Genomic DNA, 22,765 nt, shown 5'->3' on the forward strand with positions numbered 1-22,765 from the left:
ATTCAGGCCGACTGAGGGCAACCTGCCAGCAGATTATCCAAATGTAATGACTGCAACATATGATGGCTGAGTAAAATCACATTACCTTGAAAATAAAGAAAGTGCTATAAGGATTGGTCTATTATTACCTTATCAAAACAGGACTTCATCAAATGCCTCTTCATCAACCAATAAACAGTGAACTCCTAACTCTTCAAATGGCCACTTCAGTGACTTTTTTCCCCAGGGGAAAAAACGCTTGGCCATCATCGGGAATTTGCCCTTTTCCCCACAGTAGTGTGATCTCGGAGTTGGTATATTTAGTTAGGGGGGTGTGGGGTCACAGCCCCTCACTTTGTAGGCTATGAAAGTTTGTTTGGCTAAGTGATTTTTTTCCCCTAGGAAAAAATTTGCTGAAGTGGCCATTCAGAGATTTGGGAGTTATCTGTTTATTGGTCGACAAAGAGGTGTTCGATGAAGATGTTTTTGATAAGGTAATATAGATCCTATAAGGATGACTATCAACTATTTCATGGGATTTTAGACATCCGTTATCAGTATATGAGCTTAGAGTCTATTTCTTAATGCAAGTCAAGACTTAATTTGTAGTGTTCCTTAATGATTAATGGAGGTTGAGTCTAATACTCATTGTTGGAAAAGTTCAGCAGCTTTGATGTCTGTTAATGAAAACTGTTAATAAAAGTTCCTTATAAATAAAGAAGAATGAATTACCTTCTCAGAAAGTCAACCATTTTAATTTCCAAACTTAGGGCATGCCAATATTTTCACTAGATTTAGCTTAAGGTAAGCTGAGATGCAGATTCCAAGTTAAAATTAGATTTTCCATCAATATCTGTTTTTTTTTTAATCTCACTGTGCTCCTTCTGCCTTGCTGATCATCAGTCCCATCCTGGCCTATCGTCCCATTCATTCCCAATCACAAGGGCAAGGGTGTTAACCAACCAGGAAGGGTCAACACCAAGGCAGTCATCAGGGCTAGCTCATGACTTCATGTGCAGTGGGCTGACACAAAGGACAACCCGTCACCTCCAAGGCTAATTATGAAGCACAAATAGCCTCCCTAGCTAAAGATAATCACAAGGCATTCTTTAACTACATCTGAAATATAAAAGGGAATACCCAGCTATGCGCTGAACTGGTTGTGGATGGCACCACCCATACTTAACTTGAGGTGATAGCCAACCTGCTTGCAAACAGATCTGGAGCAAACGTCACCCCCTGTTCCCTCCAGTCATCCCCCAAAATATACCTGCCACCATTCCTCAGCCTATTATCTCAAAAAAGCAGGTCATCTTGGAATTCTCCTAGGCCAAAAACATGGCATCAATGGGACCAGACAACATCCCAGGTTGCCTTTTAAGCAACTTAAAACATGACCTAGTAGACCCACTTGGATTTCTGTTTAACCACAGCCTGAGAGCTGGCTATGTTTCGGTGGAAAGGATGACAGCAACAGTAATCTCTCTGCACAAAGGGGGACCATCAACCGACCTTGGAAATTATAGACCCATAACTAGTCAAATCTGCAAGGCCATGGGAAAAAATCATTACCGACCTTATTAACAAGGACAGAGATAATCTCCAAACTCTGGACCCAACCCAGTTTGGATTCATTAAAGGAAGACCATGCCTGTTAAACATGGCTGACTTCTCTAAGAAAGTAACCAAGGTCCTGGACGAGAGAAAGACAGTGCATACCTGCTATCATGGCCTAGCCAAAAGATTTGACACAATCCCCCACTCAAGTATTATAGAGAAACTTGCCCAATTGGGAATTATCTCCTACATTACCAGAGTGGTAGCCAACTGGCTCACCAACATGACACATATTGTCAAAGTGGGTGACTTCACCTCTAGCAAAAGACCAGTCAACAGTGGCGTACCACAGGATTCTGTGCTGGGCCCCTTACTGTTCAGAACTTATTTCTCTGAAGTTCAGGCAAACTTGGAAGGCTTGTGGCTGACCAAGTTCGCTGATGATTGCAAATTGGGAGCAATCACTTAATCCTCTAATGAAGTCAATATACTGCAGACATGGTTAATGCAGACAAATTACTGGTGCCAAAGCCACAGATTAAAGATGAATGCAAAACAAAAAAAAGCATTATTATTCCCTTTGGGAAAGCTGACATCCCTGCTAATTACATTATAGACAGCAACACCCCCCCTCCCCCAAGTGTAGACCTAGTAGGACATGATCTGGGTACTCAGGTTGATAGCAATCTGAACTTTGACCATCACTTATGCACAGTAGTAAAGAAATCTTTCTATGTGGCACAGCTTATAAGTAAAGACATCACATCTAGATCTAAAGATGTTATAATTCCATTATACTCAGCCCTCATCGGATCAATAATTGAGTACAATGCTCCCTTTTGCATGTACCTCACCAGACACCTGCAACAAGTTGAGAGACCACAGAGGTTTCTCAACAAGACATTACAGGGTACACAAAACAAGTCTTATGTGGAAAGACTGAAAGCCCTGACCCCGTAATTCTGTCTCTTACAAGTTGCTAAGAGGTAACCTGTGCTTGGCTTACAGGGCAGTCTCTGACCAAGCCCTGATAGAAATGCTACACATTCGTAAATCAAAATGCAGGAGGGTTTCTCGCTCCAGGGATCTTAACCTAGCCTCTGACATGAACAGGTCATGCTGGAGAGAGACTACCACTTCTCTGGAACAAGCTTCCAATTCACATGAAACAGAGCCCCTCCTTGACCCTCTTCATACATAACCTAGATCAATGGATGGGTGACTGCAAATGCACTCCTGGGGTGGCACCCATGTCCCTCCTGGACAGAGGAAGTAGATATTAACTGCCACAGACCCTTATCTCTGTGAACTTCACTCACCTAACCACTGACAACAGGGGAAACTTGGGATAAATATGGCTAGTCTTGTAAGGGCTCTAAGGTAGTTAGCCTAGTAACCTGCTACGAACCTATTAATCTGTAAGGAGCACTCCCATCTACAATATGAGCCTGCAGTGAAAGAACTTAGAAACATCACATAATGGGTGTCTTTTAAAGTGCCTGGTACTGTAACTGCATTCCTTCGTACAGTAGAGTATGTGAACAGGGATATGTTAAGAGGCTACGTTACCTCAGAGGTCTTCCCTAGCCCATGATGTATTAATTTCCCTTTTTTCTAAGATACAGTGATCAGGGAGTAAGAATATGCTTGTGAAAATGTATTACAGCATGTTCTGACATCTGATGTATATGTTTTGAGATCACAGTTTGTCAAGAGAATCATGGGTCTCAGATTTTTAATATGGAGCCTCAGACATGACATTTCAGACTTATTATCCAACTGATGTCTTGCAGGGAAGGGGATTCTTCCAGACTGAATGCTTGTCCCCTATTGGGTTTAATATTTATGTGCAAGAATTTACAAGAAACACAAAAATGAAAGATATATTATTAGGAATTTCTAAATGTCTACGTTGGATAAGCTGGCCCTGAAATAAATGTCTAGAGGTATGACTTATTAAATAAATGTCCTGATTACTGAAGAAACCAAGAACCCTACCTTGGATTTCAGCATGCTAACAGTGTTCTCTATTCCATAGCGACTGTGATCCTGTTCTGCTTGTATATTCCCAAAGTATGAAGCCTGCTCCCCTGTTTCTTGTTCTTTCAGTTTCTTTTTTGTAGTCTTTAGAAGTGCTTTCATCCTGTGCATTAAATACAAAACAAAAACAGCATATTATAATGAAATATGGATGCAATAAGTAATACATCATACAAACTAATATATACATGAACTGTTTTTAACAGGTGCCCTCTTAATGCAGTCATCAACATCAGTTGCACAATTCAGTGCTTAATGCAAACATCACTTTCCTAGAAAAATATATAATTTATCTAAATGCATCTCAACAGTGGCCTATCTCACAAATTTTCAGTTTTAAGCACTATACACTAATGAGATGAATCTAGGAATGGTGCCCCTTATAAATCAGACAGGCTATGTGTAAGGCCAAGAAATTTGCTAATAAATATCTCACATTTGACAGTAACAGCAGACAGGAGAAAGTATTGACATGTCGGTAATCATAACTTTTCATGAACTTCTGAGATGGGTTTAACAAACAGAAGCTTCTTCCTAAGAAAAGCACAGAGTGTAAAATATTGGTGTCAACTTTTAGGCGAAGCACATACTGCTTCATGCATTTGGATTAAGAGATGCTCACTGCCACAGTCTACAGTTTTTGACATCACTTTTTATTTATTTATTTTATTTAACATTTATTAATCAGGAAAGTCTGACTTGGAACGAAACGTGCCAGATGCATGTCTTTGTAATGTGGAAGGAAACCAGAGCTCCCAGAAGAAACCCACACAAACTCAGGGAGGACATGCAGACTCCACACAGAAGGCATTTCAGCTGAGAATCGAACCACAGAAACTCTTGCTGTCAGGTGACAATGCTACTGCTGCATCACTGTGCCATCCATAAACTTAATCATCACTTAAACCACATCACTTAAACGAGGTGACTTTCCTATAAACTAGCAAAGATAAATCTAGACTAAATCCTGGATGGAAAACAAGGTAGCTGCAGCATAATTATCATTAATGTGAGCACCAGAGTCATTCCTCAAGCCAAATACCCACTGTAAGCATTAGAAAGTGTCCAATTAAATAACTGGTGACAGAACACAATACAGACAAATCAGTTCTCTGAAGGCAAGGCTTTGCCCAGTCTTTGCTCAGTGAGAAGTGATCAAACTAAATGGCTGATGCCAACTCGCCTGGTTTATGTAATTTCATTGAATCCCAAATGGTCAAACCCATTTGATTGAAAACTCATTTGACTGAAAACCCATTTCACAGAAAACCTCTCCGCAAAAAAAAACATATCGTAAAAAATGTTTTTGCAGAGAGTAAGTCTCCCTGCACCCACCCCATATTTATATGTCTATATCTATATATATATATATCTATATATCTATATATCTATATATCTATATATATATATATATATATATATATATATATATATACCTGGGAATACAAGATGCTCACCATTCCATTCTACTCATCTGCTAGACTCATTTCCCTCATAACTCCTATGATAAGAAATGACACCATCGCATACTATCTACACACACCTACAGTTTTCTATGAAATGAGTTTTCAGTCAAATAGGTTTTCATTGAAATGAGTTTTTAATCCAGAGCATTTGACCATTTGACATTCAATGAAATGACACAGACCCACTATTGTTAGCGCCCTACCACAAAAGGTCCATACAGAGGAAGACTGACAAGTGTAGGAGAACCTGCAAGTTGGGGAGTCTGAGTAGTATTAGCCCAAGGAGGAAGCACACACACTGGCTGGAACTATGGGTATATGGACGCAAGCAAGTAGTGAGTAGAGAATAGGTGAGCATTACACTATGCTTTCCAGCCCACATGTGTATATGTGTGCTCGCTCGCGTATATGTGTGTACACATGTACAGAAGATTGCACATGTTGGGAATAAAAAAAAAATCTCCTCATCCATGTTGAGTGATACATGTGATCCGCAGCCCTTACTTTCCTCTCCACACATCTCAGGATTCTGGAGTTGAGAAACATGACTGAGATAAGAGAGGATGCAGGCTTCATGATCAAGAAGCCATCTTACCCTGCCTCAGAAAACATCTTACCCTGCACAAGCTCTTTCAGCCTTTCGTTCGCAAGGTATATTTTTAGAGAAGATAAACAGTTCCTTAAGGTCTTAAGAATGAATGAATGACAAATAGTACACACTTTATAATTGTGACTAGACAAAACAAGCACTTACTATGTCTACCTCTATAAGGGATTTGCCTCCCACAGTCACATCCCCCCCCAGCTGACAAGAAAAACATATATTTTGCAAAAACAGGCAAAATGAGGAATATTCTCCAATAGGGATACTTAGCTGTCGAAGGCAAACGAAGGTGGCAGTCCGTACTGCTGACAGTCAGAAGTTGAAATGCAGATTCTGTGTTCAGGCTGACAACAAGTAAGTTCTGAGCTACTTTGCACCTTTATGTCCCTTATGCACCAGCTAGCTTTCATATGCTTTGGTCATACATCAAATGCATAGCACGAGAGGAGGAAGCCTAGGCTTTGGTATTCTGGCCAGATTTATGGCCATCTTTGGCCTTGGCAGGATATTCCCATTCATTAGTAATACAACAGTGATCAGAAGTAGGACATACACTGTTACCTCGACCAAATGTGAGGCACCATAATTACCTGTGAGGAGTCCATCTATATATTTATAAGACCCCTTGTTATCAGAGGAAAGGAAGGAAAAGAATACAATAACATTCCCTTGGTTTCTGTCTTTGAGGTCTGTGTGCAAGAAGTCCTGAGCAGAGTTTCTTTAACTGTCTGTTGTAACTGAAGGCAAACAAATACACTTGAAAAATTTCTCCATAAATGGGCCAATTCCTGAAAGACCCCTCTGTGCAACTTCTATTTGTGAGGATCTGCCTTGGTCCTGTTCTGCTTGTTTGCACTAATGTTCTGCTCTGACATAATGTATGTAGCTTGGAGGGACAGACTGTGCTGAGTTGTTAGTTTGCAGGCTATCATAGCTAGTCTGTAAATGGGGTTGGACCGTGTTCCCCCATTTATGCACTGTGGTGTTCTCTGTGATTATCAGCAGGGGGGCATGGACTCCTAAGATGGTTTAGAGATTTGAAAGCATTTATTACTGACATTAATTATTTGACATTTATGTACAGGCCCTGAACTTTCACCCATTTTAACACAGCTCCCCAAGCAAAGTCTGATGCATTTGTGGTTACAGAAAAAGTAGGGGATGAAAGGGAAAAAGGAAAACCCACCTCTGCACAATGGTGGGCCATCTACATACCCTGGAAACTACAGACCCATAAGTCTTAATAGTCTTATATGCAAAGCCATGGGAAGAATTATCATGGAAATGATCGATAATGATATAGGAAACCTCCAGACACTGGACCCAACCCAATTTGGTTTCATTAAGGGCAGGTCATGCCTACTCAACCCAGTAGACTTCTTTGATAAGGTCAACAAAGCAATGGATGAGGGCAAAATAGTTTACGCTGCCTACCATGACCTAGGCAAGGCAAGTGACACAATTCCCCACTTTGGCACTGTTGACAAATTTAAGAGGTTAGGTACACACCCTGTGTCACCTGGTGAATAGCCAGCTGACTCACACACAGGACCCAGGAAGTTAGAATTTAGGAGTCCACCTCTACAAAGAGGCAAGTCACAAGTGGTGTCCCTCAGGGATCGGTCCTGGGACCGCTCCTTTTTGGCATTTACTTCTCTGAAGTCAAGGCCAATGTCAATGGCTTCTGGCTGACTAAATCTGCATATGATTACAAATTAGGAGCTGTCACTGAATCACCCATTGACACAAATGTTCTCCAGGAAGGGCTGACACAGACAAACAACTGGTGCCAGAGCTATGGATTAAAACTAAATGCCAAGGAATGTATAACAGTATCCTTTGGGAAGTCACCCACCCCTGGAAACTATCATAATGACAACACATTCCTGACAGCTGACCACGCAGTTAGGGACCTGGAGACACATATAAACAGTAATCTAGCCTTTGACCATCACACGTCAACAGCAGTGAGGAAATTATTCTATGTTGTGCAATTTATAAACAAAGGTATGGCAACCAGGTCCAAAGAAGTCATTGTTCCACTGTATTCAGCATTAATAAGACCTATAATTGAGTACAATGCCCACTTTGATATGCACCTAACCAGGCATATCCAACAACTGGAACGTCCACAGAAATTCCTCACTAAAAGAATATAGAGTGTAAATAACATGTCCTTTGCAGACGACCTCAAGGCCTTATCCCTGTATTCTGTCTCCTACAGACTGTTGAAAGGAGATCTATACCTGGCATACAAGACATTGTTAGACCCCACTCTGATGGACATACTGCATATCTGCAAAACACCAGAATTACCCATTCTAAAGACTTAAACCTTGCCTGCAATATAAATAGGATCTGCTGGAGAGAGAGGTATGCATCCCAGAGAGTACTCCGTCTATGGAAAAGGCTCCCCATCCATGTGAAGCAGAGTTCCTCCCTAACTCAATTCAAGTGTAACTTGGACAGCTGGATGGGGAACAGGAAATTAATCCCTGGTTTGGCAACTATGTCTTTAATGGACACAGGCAGCCTGTAAATGGTTCATCTTCCAGGCTCCTCCTTGTAAATGTTTCACCTCCCAAGCCCCTGCTTACGCTTATCAAGAGTACCAGAAATTGTCAGAGATTTGGGATGCATAACTAGGCCTAAAAAGGCCCTAGTGGTCATTAGCCTAGTACACACCTATGAAACTATGGGACAAGTGATTCAACCAAGAAAGTAACTCCTTTTCACAAAGTCCAGCACTGGAATCTGAAATGAATGCGGGTGCCGATGTTGGGACTAAACTGATTTGATGAATCATTACATTTTCCTCATATGAAATTTGTCCAAGGGAATCATAAGAATATTGCAGGTCATGAAACCCCGAATTCTGTGGTTGGAAAAAAGCAGAAACTGCTCCTTCTAACATTCCACATTGTCCTGAAGAAGAAAAGCCATCACAAAGGATCTGTCCAATAGACATCCCAGGAACACTATCACGTGAGAGGGAATGAGAGAAGATTTCTCTGTTCATCTGAAAATCCAGGGTGAAGTAAAGTTTCTTTTTTTTTTTTTTTTTTTGTTGCCCAAGCTAGATGTTCTTAACTTGTGAAAGAATCTGCAAAAATAAGGCAATCTTCTAAATATGAGAAATGCGAATGCCCTGCAACCTTCAATGAACTATTATAGTAGCCGGGCATGTAGTAAACACTCTTGGAGAAAATAACAAACCAAAGGGCAAAGCAGAAAACTAAAAATGTAAACTAGACACAACATAAGTATCTGAAATGTTTGAGAACTATACTGTGATAAGCATATTTTAAATCCATATTTACTAGAAAATGACAGACTGAATGAGAGGTAATACACACAGCGTTTTGAACTTTGGGTTCTGATGTGAAGGTTTAGAAAAGAAAGGTGTAGTACAGATCTCCAGGTTCCTCCTTTCTTTGACACCAGAAAGATTCCTGAATAATATCCTTTCTCCGGTTTTATAACTCCATGAGATAGCATCTTATCTAGAATAGGAGGGAACAGGAAGGTTTGGTTGGAAGGTTGAAGAGGAATCCCTTGAAAAGGAGGAAGAGACTCCCACTGCCAGTTGTAAACTTTCAGACTGATTGTCAGAACCCATGTATCTGAAGTTATCTGGTGCCAAAGGGGAAAGTACAGTTGTGTACACCTACCATAAATGTAGATGTTCGAGTGTCTTCACTGTTGCAGTCATGACTGTAGGGTTCTCCCCTGCCGGCAGGCAGCCCTCGGTCGGCCAGAATCTCAAAGTCTGGGTCCAGCGTCAGCTGTTCAGCCATGCTTCCTGACGTCAGAGTGCCAGGAGTACAAAGCTGACAGCCGACGCCACCTTCTCCAGTTTTTCTTGCCCCAGATGTCAGGAGTCCCAAAATGAGAAAAGTCCCAGAACCTTTGCAAATACACCTCAGAAGAATGGTGAAAAAAGGAAAAAGAAGAGGGGACAGGAGGGAGGGAAACCCAGACTGCAACAGTGAAGACACTCGAACATCTACATTTATGGTAGGTGTACACAACTGTACTATGTTCATCGTGTTTCACTGTTGCAGTCATGACTGTAGGGTAGAATCCCAAAGCTGAAAGAAAGGGAGGTGGTCATAAAGAAGGAGGGGCGGCTAAAAGGCCCTGCAAGACTGCAGAGGCAAAGCCTGCCCTAGACTTGGAGTAGAGAGGCAAATTGTAGTGATTAGAGAAAGTATGCACTGAACTCCAGGTTGCAACTTCCAAAATGTCCTTGGTAGGAACTCCCCTGAGGAAGGCTGCAGAAGTGGCAGCAGCTCTGGTGGAATGAGTCCGTATGCTCCCTGGGATTTGCTTTCCATGGTGTGAATAACAAAATCTGATTCCATGAGCAATCCATTTAGAAATGGTTTGTTTAGAAATGGCTTTACCTTGGGAACTTGAAGCATAGGAGACAAACAATTGCTCTGATTTTCTGATGTCCTTGGTTCTGTCCAGGTAAAAACGCAGTTGTCTGTGTACATCCAAGGAATGTAAGATCCTTTCCCCTTTATTTTGAGGAGTGGGGAAAAAAGTTGGCAAGTGGATAGTTTGATTTAAAGCCACTTTGGAAACCACCTTAGGCATGAAAGTAGGATTAGTCCTTAAAGACACCCTCTCTTCATGAAAAATAATATAAGGTTCCACAGCCATGAGAGCTTGTAACTCTGAAACTCTCCTGGCAGAGGTTAGGGCTAACAAGATTGCTGTTTTCCAAGATAAAAACTTGATGTCAGAAGAAGCAGTAGGCTCAAAAGGAGGCAAAGTTAGTTTTTCCAGAACATAGTTGAGATCCCAAGCAGGAATGGGAGGAGATCTAGGAGGTCGTAAGTTCTTAGCCCCTCTGAAGAATTGCCTCATGAGCTGGTGGGAAAAGATGGGAGGGTCTGTATCATAATGAGCAGAAACAGCAGAAGCATGGATCTTAATAGAAGAGAAAGAGAGACCCTTATGCAAGAGATCTGTTAAGTAAAGTAAAATTAAAGAAATGTTAGGAAGAAGAGGATCAGAATCCTGAGCCTGCATCCAGGAACAAAATCTTTTCCATTTTCCTGCATAAGATTTCCTAGTGCTAGGACGCCTGGCTTCTAAAATGACATCCATAACCTGCTTGGGTAAGAAAGAAGAAATCAAAGGTCCTGGATTAACCAGGCCGCCAGGCTGAGAGTTCTGACATGAGAGTGAAGAACCTGACCCTGATGTTGGGACAGAAGGTTCGGAAACTGAGGTAAAATCCAAGGAGGCTCCAGGCATAGGTTCAATAGAGTTGGATACCAAAACTGCTGAGGCCAATTCAGAGCCAACAAGATTATCATCTTGGGTTTGTCTTGTTTTATCTTCAATAAAACTCGTGGAAGAAGAGGTAGAGGCAGAAAGGCATATCCCGAGAGGTTCCTCCAACTGAATGACAGGGCATCCACTTTCCAAGCCTCTCTGTGGAATGTCCTGGTGCAGAAATTCTGTAGCTGATGATTCAGATGGGATGCAAAGAGATCTATGTGAGGACATCCCCATTCTGCTGTTATCATCCTGAATACTTTGGTGTCCAGCATCCATTCGTGTGGATCCGAAAGGTTTCTGCTCAAACTGTCTGCCAGTAAGTTTTGTTTTCCTGGGAGAAACTGAGTTTGAAGATCCAGATTGCAAGCTAGAGCTGTGTTCCATAAATCCATGGCTAGTCTGCCAAGGGGGTAGGAATGAGATCCCCCTTGCTTGTTTATGTACCACATAACTGTGGTGTTGTCTGTCCGTATTAGTAGTTGTCCTGGATGTATGAGATTCCTGAAGGCCAACAGAGCTTTCTGAATGGCTAACATTTCCTTTAAGTTGATATGCAGGTGCTTCTGATCCTTTGTCCAAAAGCCCTGCAGACAATTGCCCAGAAAATGGGCTCCCCAAGCATAATCCGAGGCGTCCGTGGTTAGAATCTGAGAGGCAGGAGGTACACGGAAGGGCTTCCCTTTGTTTAGAGCACATGCCCTGGACCACCAAAGAAATTCCTTTTGAAGGCAAGGAAGGACAGGAATCAGTATGTCCAAACTGTGGTAATGCTGAGACCATACACTTTTTAGGTACCATTGTATTTTCCTCATGTGTAGTCTTGCATAAGGTATGAGAAGGATGCAGGAGGCCATGTAACCCAAAGCCTGCAGGAATTTCCTTGCAGATAGATGGGTTAGAGTTGCCAAGGCTTTGAAAGTTGATGCCAGCTGTAATTGTTTTTCAGATGTCAGAAATGCCATCTGGGTTGTAGAGTTTAGAAGAGCACCCAGAAAAGTTATCTGTTGTGATGGTGTCAGATTTGACTTTTTTATGTTTACAGAGAATCCCAGGAATTTGAGGAGGTTTTGTACAAAGTCTAGATGCTGGAGTAAGACATCCTTGCTGTCTGCCTGAATTAAACAGTTGTCCAGATAAGGGTAAATTTGAATTCCCTTGAGTCTGCAGTAAGCTACTACTGGAGCCAGGCATTTGGTAAAGACCCTGGGCACAGTAGACAATCCAAAGGGCAGCGCAGAGAATTGAAAGTGCCTCAATCCGGCCTTGAACCTGAGGTATTTTCTGCGATCCTGCCTGATGGGAATGTGTAAATATGCCTCTTTTAAATCCAAAGTCACCATCCACGCATCTTTGGACAGCATTGGAAGTAACTGCTGTAGAGTAAGCATCTTGAATTTTGGAATCTCTAGAAAGGTGTTGATCCAGACTGGGTCTCCATGAATTTTGCTTTCTTGGTACTAGAAAGAGCCTTGAGTAAAACCCTTTTCCCATCTCTGAAAGAGGTACCAGTTCTATGGCATTCATAGCCAAAAAAGCCTCCACTTGGTTTAAGGCCTCCGTCCATTGATGTTTTGGAAGGTCTGGCCATCCGCTTGGTCTTGGCAAGGTATGAAAATGGAATTTGTAGCCTCTTAAAATCACATCCAAAACCCATTTGTCTTGGGTTATATGAGTCCAATTTTGGTAGAAAAGAGAGTTTTTCCCTCCGAGAGGGGCTTCCAGGCAAGATGTTCCTGCAGCCCAACAGAGGCAGTCATTGAGTTTGTTTCCTTTGAGACTGCGGCCTGTCCTCCCCTCCCATAGGGGTGGAAGCAGTCCACTGTCTTGGTCTATAAGCAGCTTGTGATTGAGGCCTACCTCTGGGACGTCTATATCTTCCCTTCTGAGGCCTGTCTGAAGTGGGAAAGGACCAATTTTTCGAAGGCCAATTCCTGCTAAATCTAGGAGGCTGTACTTGTAAGGAATCTTTAACTGTTTGCATTGATTTCGCCTTGTCCTCCATCTTTTTAATCACCTCTTCAGCTTTTGATCCAAACAACACATTAGGCTGAACAGGAGCATCCAATAATTTTGCTTTTACCTGTTCAGGTAAATTTTGTTCCTTTAGCCATGCATGCCTCCTAATAACGGTGCCAGAGGCCGCAGCCCTACAGGAAGCCTCCAAGGCATCAAATCCACAGTGTAAACCATGCTTCCCAACCTGTTCAGTGGCATGCAGTAAATCATGTAATTCCTTATCCTCTGTACAAGCAGAATTGGAAGTAAGCTTTTGTTTTAAGACAGACAATAGGAATTGCTGGTATTTAAATATATGAAATTGACAGTTTAAAGCCCTAATGGACAAAGTAGCAGAAGTGTACACTTTTTTACCCCATCTTTCTAAGGATCGAGAATCCTTTTCAGTAGGAATAGGATTTCTGGCAGAAGTGGCCTTAGCTCCCTTAGGACCCTGGGAAATGGTTTCAGGGTCAGCAGAAGGGTTCTTGTACAAGAACTGATGGGAATCAGGAACCCTGTAATATCTATCAGGTTTCACAGGAGCAGGAGGAAAGGAGTCAGGGGTTAAGTTAGCCTCTGAAAAGGCATCATCCACAATATCCAAAACAGAAGGAATAGCCAGGGGTCTATGCTGGGGAAGAAGAAGAAATTCCCTCAACCTTTTCTTGGATTCCGAATACTCCTGTCCTTCCCAGTGGAAATGTTCCCTCATTTCATGCAAAGTTTCCCCAAAAGAGAAATCCTCAGGGGGAGAAGCTGAAGGAATGGATTCTTCAGCATCAGAATCCTCATAAGGAGGGAAAGAATATTCCTGATCAGAAGAAGAATCTGAGGAAACAGAAGCCTGATCAGAGGAATCATAAGAAATATCCTGCCTTGGCCTTTTGTCTGGAGGGGGATGAGAACCCCTAATCATAGTAATCAAATCCTCCGCCATCTTGAGTAACTGCTTTTGTGACTTAGGAGCCGGATCAGAAGAAGCCTGTGTAGAAGTCTTTGATTTTGAAGGAGTCTTTGCCTTTGTCTTTGGCTTTGCCTTTATTATCAGCTGAGTAGGCCTGAAAACCCCTTCGGAAGCCGGTACCTGCACAGCGGCTCTGGACCCATCCGAAGGAGCATTGTCCGAAGGTCCTGCAACAGAAATATTCAAAGGCCTGGTCGGCTCCTCAAGCGAGTTTGTTTTGGCTATCAGTTCTGAAATGACCGATGACAGGGGCTGCAAAAGCGCCTCACTGACGACGGCCGAACCTGAAGCTGGCTCTGGTTGTGAGATATCATCAGATTTGGACCTCGGAGGCCTGTCTTTATCCTTGCGACGTTTATGAACTCCGGTAGCCGGGACTGTATCCGATGACATTTTATAGTTGAAGTGCCTACCGAAGTAGTGAAAAGCAAAATCGTACCTTCGCTTAATTGTACGATGATTGAATCTGGCACAAAACCGACAACTAGCTACGTCGTGGTCAGGGCCCAAGCAAGGAATACAGTAAGAATGAAAATCCTTATGAGGTATTTGCTTCCCACAAGAAATACAATTATTAACTTTTTCTGACATCGGAGTGGAGCAAGAAAAAAGTTTCCCCAACGGGGTACTTAGCTTTGAGTGGAGAAGAAAGTTCTTTGGACCGAAGTAAATCAGTGAAATTCGTCAGGAGTCTGCCGACCGGCAAATATGAACTGCTATCAACGCACGGCAAGAAAGACTGGAGAAGATGGCGTCGGCTGTCAGCTTTGTACTCCTGGCGCTCTGACGTCAGGAAGCATGGCTGAACAGCCGATGCCAGACCCAGACTTTGAGATTCTGGCCGACCAAGGGCTGCCTGCCGACAGGGGAGAACCCTACAGTCATGACTGCAACAGTGAAACACGATGAACATCATGAAGACCTAGACTTTGAGAAAGCTTTACAGGATTGCCAGAGTGAGGAAGGAAGAACAAATGCAGGGGCATATAGTAATCATTTTTTTAGTCCATCTTTTTTTAGTTCATCCTTTGTTTTGGAGGGACGCTCTATTCTTCTTTGAACTTCCCTGCCATTGCTTTTTGAAATTCTGTTTGCCTATGCCTTACTCAGAAACTAGTTATGTAAGATTTTACCATAACAGTAGATGTCCTTCTTTTCACTGTTGCAGTATTCATTACAATAGGGATCCCCTGCCTAGGGCAGCCCGACATCCGGCCAGTATACCAAAGCCTTTAGGTGGCAATAGGTATGCTGTATGTCACACGTATGCTTCCTACACTCAGTGTAGGGCATAAAAGTGACGTCTGGATGTACCATCCTCAGAACTGAAAAACCCTATTAGGAACAACAGCCTAAGGATATTAGAAGGAAACAAGTACATTCAGAAGGAAAAAAGGATCAGGGAGAGACGGAAGGGAGCAAATATTGCAACAGTGAAGAGAAGGACATCTACTGACATGGTAAGATTTTACACAACTGTATAATGCCCTTCCATATCAGTGTTGCAGTATTCATTACAATACAGAGAGTACAACAGCTCAAGAAGAAGACTGGGAGGAGGAAGAGAGCCAGCAGAGCCCTCAAGAAAGCCATGAAGAATGGTCCTGGCAAAACCAGTTCTGGCCCTAGAAATCACATCCAGCTTATAGTGCTTGGTAAAGGTATGCACAGAAAACAAGTAGCTGTCTCAAGAATATAATTAATGTCTAAATTCTTGAAAAAAGGCACCAGATGAAGCCACAAGTCTAGTAGAATGAGCCTTAATAGAAGAAGGAAGGGTCTTCCCATGGAAGGAATAAAAAAAGAAATAGTGTTCGATGTCCAAGAAGAAATGGTTTGCTTGGAAACAGCCAAACCTAAAAAACCTAGGATGAAAAGAAACAAAAAGCAGCTCAGATTTATGAAAAACTTTAGCTTTATCCAAATAATATCTGAGCTGTCTATGCTAATCCAAGGAGTGCAGAACCTTCTCACTAGCAGATTGTGGAGAAGGGAAAAAGTGGGCAAATGAATAGACTGATTATTGGATAAAGATTAGTTGTGTAAGAACTTACCATAACCTTAGATGTCGTTCTCTTCCATGTTGCAATATTCATAATTGCAGGGAGGTTGCTGCCTGCAGCACCAGATATCCAAGCCAGTCTTAGGAGCAGGGGTATGTGTGACGTTGCCTGTCAGAGCCATAAACTGACATTGGCTGTAAATGTGATGTCTGCACGTACCCACTTCAGAAATGACTCCCACATACAGTAGTACCCCTGGGAAGCAAAAGAAAGGAAGCTTTTCAGACCCACATATGCCCCCAGGCAAGTAGGCACCTTATAGAGGTATGTGTCTCTTGTTGTGCCCTGTTTGGATGGAGAGGAGCTATGGGGATGCCATACAAGAAGGATAAACAGGGTAGGAGGGGGGGGGACTGAATACTGCAACATGGAAGAGAAGGACATCTAAGGTTATGGTAAGTTCTTACACAACTAATCTATGTCCTTCTATTCTCATGTTGCAGTATTTGTAACTGTAAGGAGGGAACAAAAGCTTTAGGTATGAGCCTGGGAAGTAGGTTGAGAGACCTGGTCTATGAGACCCTGTAAAATTGACCTGGCAAACCCAGTTCTGGCTCTAGAAATCAAATCTATTTGTAATGCTTGGAAAAGGCATGAACTGAAGACCAGGTGGCCGCCTCCAGTATGGAAGCGTAGTCCACCCCTCTAAAAAAGGATGCTGAAGAGGCAGCTACCCTAGTAGAATGAGCTCTCACATTGGCAGTTAAATCTTTTCCAAGAAGGGAATAACAAGCAGAGATAGCTTTGGAAATCCATGAAGATATAGTCTGCTTAGAGACTGCCTTCCCCAAGGCCCTTGGCTGAAAGGAGACAAACAACTGGTCAGACTTTCTAAAAGATTTGGTCTTGTCCAGGTAATACCTAAGTTGTCTATGAACATCTAAGAAATGCAAAGTTCTTTCAGAGGAATTTTGAGGTTGAGGGAAGAAAACAGGAAGGTTAATGGTCTGATTCAAGGACAGCTCATTAACCACTTTAGGCATGAAGGAAGGATTAGTCCTGAGGGAGCCTGCCCCTATGGAAGATAAGGTAAAGAGGGGTAGCCCTCAAGACCTGGATTTCTGAGACCTTTCTGGCAGATGTGAGGGCTACCAGCAGTACTGTTTTCCAAGTACATAATTTCAGAGATGCTGAGTGAGCTGGTTCAAATGGAGGTAGTGTGAGGTTTTCAAGGACAAAGTTAAGGTCCCATGAAGGAGGAACAGGTTTACAAGGGGGGCTGATACGGAGGACCCCTTTCAAGAAGAGTTTTACCAATAATCTAGATGCCAAAGGAGGTACTAAAGGAAGACAGGTGGGAATGGCTGGCAAGTGTATCTTAACAGAAGAGAAGGTCAGTTCTGAATGTATAAGCTCACACAAGTAAGAAATGACCATGGGCACTGGGATAAAAAAAGGGCCCTGTTTTTTCTTTTGACAACACCCGGAGAATATTTTCCATTCTGACATACTTTCTCCTGGCCTCCTGCAGGACATTGAGTATATCCTCTGAATATAGGGGATCAGAACTCTATCAACCATAAAGCGAGTCTGAGGTTGAGTACCTGAAGGTATAGGAGGGGCCCCCTGTCTTGTGTGAGTAGGTCGAATCAGTAGGGTAACCTGTGGTGACTGCCTTTGGCTAGTAGGTGAAGAAGAGGGAACCAATGCTGTCTTGGCCAAAAGGGGGGGGTCATCAGCAGAATTTTTGATTTGTCCCTCTGGATCTTCAGAAGGACTTTTTGAATCATGTGAAGGGGGGACAGGCATAAAAATACATTCCTGCCCAAGAAAAAGAGAAAGTGTCCACTTTCCAAGCCTGTGGAAGTGGATCTCTTATGAAAATACAGAGGCATCTGCCTGTTCTGGGAGGTGGCAAACAGATCTGCCTGACGAATACCCCACTTGTGAATAAAGTCCAAGAACACTTCCCTGTGAAGCATCCATTCGTGGGAGGGTGCAGAGGTTTTGCTGAGAGTGTCCACCATATAATTCTTTGTGGAAAGAAGGTACATTGCTCATAGGTTCATAGGTAGGTACTAGGCTATCTGCCCAAGGGCATTTATAAGCCCAGCCAGAGTGTATCGGCTTTCTCCACCCCATTGATTAATTAACTGATCCTCTGTCAAGCATAGCCAATGAAGTGATCCCAGGGATGTATTTTCTGTTACCCATCCACTCGTCAAGGTTTCTCTTGAAGAGTGTTAGTGAGGGGCTCTGCATAATGTAGTTTGGAATTTTGTTCCAAAGCATGGGGAGTCTCTGTGACAGAAATCTATCCCTCCAGCATGTTCTATTTACTGTTGTGGCGAGGTTTAACTCACTAGAGCGCGTGGCTCGCAGTGACTTGGATTTCGTTAGGTGGAGCAAGCCCATCAATTCTGAGTTGGACATGGCTTTGTAAGTCAGGCAGAGATCACCTCTGAGTAAGCAATATGCCACTGAGTATAGCCGGAGCTTTTTCAGTCGGGCTGCATAGGACATATGTTTGAGGCCAATAATCCTCTTGGTGAGGTACCTTTGTGGTCTTTCCAGCTGTTGGAAGTGTCTTGTGAGGTACATCCCAAATGGGGCATTGTTCTCTATGATGGGTCTAATGAGTGATGAGTAGAGGGGCACTATAACCTCTTTATTTCTAGATGTGAACCCTTTAGTAATTAAATGGGCCACATAGAAGGATTTCCTAACTACTTTGGCAATATGATTGTCAAAGGAGAGATTACTATTTACCTGGGTCCCTAGATCTCTTATTACCTCTTCTGTATTAAGGGGGATGCCACCTATGTGGTAATTCGTGGGTGTTTTGTTTTTCCCAGATGGGATGACTATGCATTTTTTGGCATTTAGCTTGAGGCCATGACTTTGACACCAGGTGTCTGTCTCAGTAAGGCCCTTCTGGAGGATGTCCGTGTCAGCTGGGGAGTCAATTATGGCTCCCAGTTTGCAGTCATTGGCGAACTTGGTTAGCCATAGTCCTCCTGTGTTTGCCTGTACTTCTGAGAAGTATATGCCGGCCGAACAGTAGGGGTCCCAGGACCGAGCCTTGTGGGACACCACTTGTGACTGGATTAGAGTCTGACCTGGAGCCCGCTATTCTTTCCGTGTGAGTTCTGCCTGTAAGCCAGTTGGCAGCCCATCTCGTGACATAGGGGTTTATGGTCAGGTTGGTGAGTTTTTCTGTAATACCCGAGTGGGGAATGGTGTTGAAAGCCTTGGCGAGGTCAAGGTAGGCTGTGTGAATCACCTTTCCCTCATCTATGGCCTTGGTGACTGTCTCGAAGAAGTTAACCAGGTTTAGTAGGCATGATCTGCCCTTAACACAGCTGAACTGGGTTGGGCCTATTATGAAGTAAGCTGGTATCAATTATTTTATGAAGGGCCTCTAAAATAGCATTTTCATCATACCCACTTTGCTTGAAATTAATACATGCTTTTACTATTTCCTTTTCTAGGCCCATTTCATCATTACATAGGCTGCTGACTCTCAATAATTCATTATAAGGTAGTGCCTTCAAAGTATGTGGTGGATGGCAACTGCTACTATCCAAAATATTATAATCTCCAATTCCCTTTCTGTGTATGTTAGTTACTATCTTATTGTTCCTAATAGTCAAAGTGACATCTAGATAGTTAACTATTTTTCCTATCTGTAAGTCATCAAATTTTATCTGAAAGCGATTTGCATCTAAATCACTTATAAACTGGGGAGCTGTTTCAGCACCCCCTTACATAAAAAAATCAAATCATCTATACATCTACAATATAAAATAACTCTCTTATGAGGGACCTTTTCAGAAGCGTACTCTGGAGAGATTTTGGAAGAGGGGGGTTCACCCGATGGGGTACCCTGAGGCCTAGGGTCTTCACTGGTCTGTGGATGCTGTGGTGCAGAGATAGACACCAGCGCCTTAGGAGGAGGAATGTCAGATCCTCTGAGTGGAGCTGCCTGGGGAGAAAGCACTCTCCTCATCAGCTTGAAAGCCCCCCTTCCCCTGATCAGATGATCCCTCTGGCTCTGAAAAGCCAGAAGAAATCATCAGAACCAAGGGGGTCAGCTCCGAGGCTGATGTAGGAGCCCAGCTCACCTGCGCCGAAGCCCTGAGAGGCAAGCTCAGATCCGACAGAAGTCTGATCTGACGGGAGAGCATCAGCTCCTAGACTCTTGGGATGGCCCCAATGATGTCGGAGCAGTAGTCGGTGCCGAAGAAACCGGGGTGGTTCTCGACACCAGTGGTCCAACAACAGTCAGCTCCAAACATTCCGGCTCCGAGGCCCCACGTTGGAGGAATCAAAGTCGATGGGGTAGACATGGCTGGCTCTGAATCCCTATGGGTCAGAGCTGAAAGAAGTTTGGCCAACGCTGGTGTCTTCAGAAGCCTCCGCACCACTCTATCCACATCATCATCCGAAAGACTCCTGGAGGACCTAGAGGAGAGGGTGGGATATCTGAATGGCTGTAAGATTGGAGATCTCAGAATAGGACTAACCATTTCTCCAATTCTGGGGACCGGGTCCTAATTTCAAAGTCTAGTGGCACCAAGACCGCTGATGCCGATGAAACAGCCTTTGCCAATTCCGAATTAGTGGTCAGTGCCGATGGTACAATTTTACTTACTTTTTTTGGCTGGTTCTGATTGCCCCGAAGAGTGAAAAGATCTTTTCAATTTGTCAGATTTAGCTGAGGGGGATGTCTTTGATGCTGACATGCTCGGGCCTTCTTCCAAAGCTTCCTGGAAGGGGAACTTTAACAAACCTCTAACAATCAGTTTGTTCTTTCTTTCTGATAACACTCTGAAGCTAAATGAGTGAAAATTGAGCATGATTCTTGTAGGTGAACTGCCCGCAAACAATAGACACAAATAGTGTGACAGTCCATAATGGACATCTTTGGACTTTACTTAGTGCACTTTTTAAAACCTGAAGGTTTAGACTCCTTGTGCTCTTTTGGCATGTTAATACAATCTAAGCAACAAACACACACAAAAGAGCAAAAAAACAACTGCACTCTATTCTTCTTCTTTTGGCTGCTCCCATCAGGGGTCACCACAGCAGATCAACTGTTTCCATTTCTTCCTGTTCTCTGCATCTTGCTCTGTCACACCAACCACCTGCATGTCCTCTCTCACCACATCCATAAACCTTATCTTAGGCCTTCCTCTTTTCCTGTTACCTGGCAGCTTCATCCTTAGCATCTTTTTCCCAATATACTCTGCATCCCTCCTCAGCACATGTCCAAACCAACGTAATCTTGCCTCTCTGGCTTTGTCTCCAAACCTTCCAACCTGGGCTGACCCTCTAATATACCTATTCCTAATCCTGTCCATCCTCGTCACACCCAGTGCAAATCTTAACATCTTCAACTCTGCCACGTCAAGCTCTGACTCCAGCCTTTTTGTCAATGCCACTGTCTCCAACCCATATATCATAGCTGGTCTCACTACCCTCTTGTAGACCTTCCCTTCCCTTTCACTCTTACTGGTACTCGTCTGTCACAAATCACTCCTGACACTCTTCTCCACCCACTCCATCCTGCCTGTACTCTCTTCTTCATCTCTCTTCCACACTCACCATTACTCTGAACTGTTGATCTCAAGTATTTAAACTCATCCACCTTCGTCAACTCTATTCCCTGCATCTTCACCATTCCTCTATCATCCCTCTCATTCACACACATATATTCTGTCTTAGTCTTGCTGACCTTCATTCCTCTTCTCTCTAGAGCATATCTCCACCTCTCCAAGGTCTCCTCCACCTGTTCCCTACTCTCACTACAGATCACAATGTCATCTGCAAACATCATAGTCCACAGAGACTCCTGACTGATCTTGTCTGTCAACCTGTCCATCACCACTACAAATAAGAAAGGGCTCAGAGCTGAACCTTGATGTAATCCCACCTCCACCTTAAATGCATCCGTCACTCCCACCACAGACCTCACTGCTGTCACACTACCCTCGTACATATCCTGTACCACTCTTACATACTTCTCTGACACTCCTGACTTTCTCATACAATACCACAACTCCTCTCTAGGCACCCTGTCATATGCTTTCTCTAAATCCACAACGAAACAATGCAACTCCTTCTGACATTCTCTGTACTTCTCCATCAACACTCTCAAAGCAAACATCACATATGTAGTGCTCTTTCCTGGCATGAAACCATACTGCTAATCACTAATCATCACCTCCCTTCTTAACCTAGCTTCCACTACGCTTTCCCATAACTTCATGCTGTGACTGATCAGTTTAATCCCTCTGCAGTTACTACAGCTCTGCATATCACCCTTATTCTTAAAAATCGGTACCAAAACACTTTTTCTCCATTCCTCAGGCATCCTCCACTTTCCAAGATTTCATTAAACAATCTAGTTAAAAACTCCACTGCCATTTCACCTAAACACCTCCATGCTTCCACAGGTACGTCATCTGGACCAACAGCCTTTCCGTTCTTCATCATCTTCATAGCTATCCTTACTTCCTCCTTGCTAATCCACTGCACTTCTTGATTCACTATCCGCACATCATCCAACCTTCTCTCCCTCTCATTCTCTTCATTTATCAGCCCCTCAAAGTACTCTTTCCATCTGCTCAACACACTCTCCTCGCTTGTGAGTATGTTTCCCTCATTATCCTTTATCACCCTTAACTGCTGCACATCTTTACTAGCTCGGTCCCTCTGTCTAGCCAATTGGTACAGGTCCTTTTCTCCCTCCTTAGTGTCCAACCTTTTATACAACTCGTCATACGCCTTATCCTTACCCTTCACCACCTCTCTCTTTGTCATGCACCTCATCTCCTTATACTCTTGTCTACTTTTA

General features: G+C 43.2%; 1 protein-coding gene across 7 annotated transcripts in view; it reads right to left on the reverse strand.

The window, feature by feature from the left end:
- Positions 1–22,765, reverse strand: part of LOC122815888 (ankyrin repeat domain-containing protein 26-like) — a 2,190,206-nt gene that overhangs the window by 373,991 nt on the left and 1,793,450 nt on the right. For all 7 annotated transcript variants that reach the window (XM_044088730.1, XM_044088728.1, XM_044088731.1 and 4 more), the window contains one exon: positions 3,535–3,679. In XM_044088730.1, coding sequence (XP_043944665.1) covers positions 3,535–3,679 — 145 coding nt within the window. The remainder of the gene's footprint in view (positions 1–3,534; positions 3,680–22,765) is intronic.

The sequence above is a fragment of the Protopterus annectens genome, chromosome 11.part0 (assembly GCF_019279795.1).
Source record: "Protopterus annectens isolate FY-2018-M chromosome 11.part0, PAN1.0, whole genome shotgun sequence".
Taxonomy (NCBI): domain Eukaryota; kingdom Metazoa; phylum Chordata; order Ceratodontiformes; family Protopteridae; genus Protopterus; species Protopterus annectens.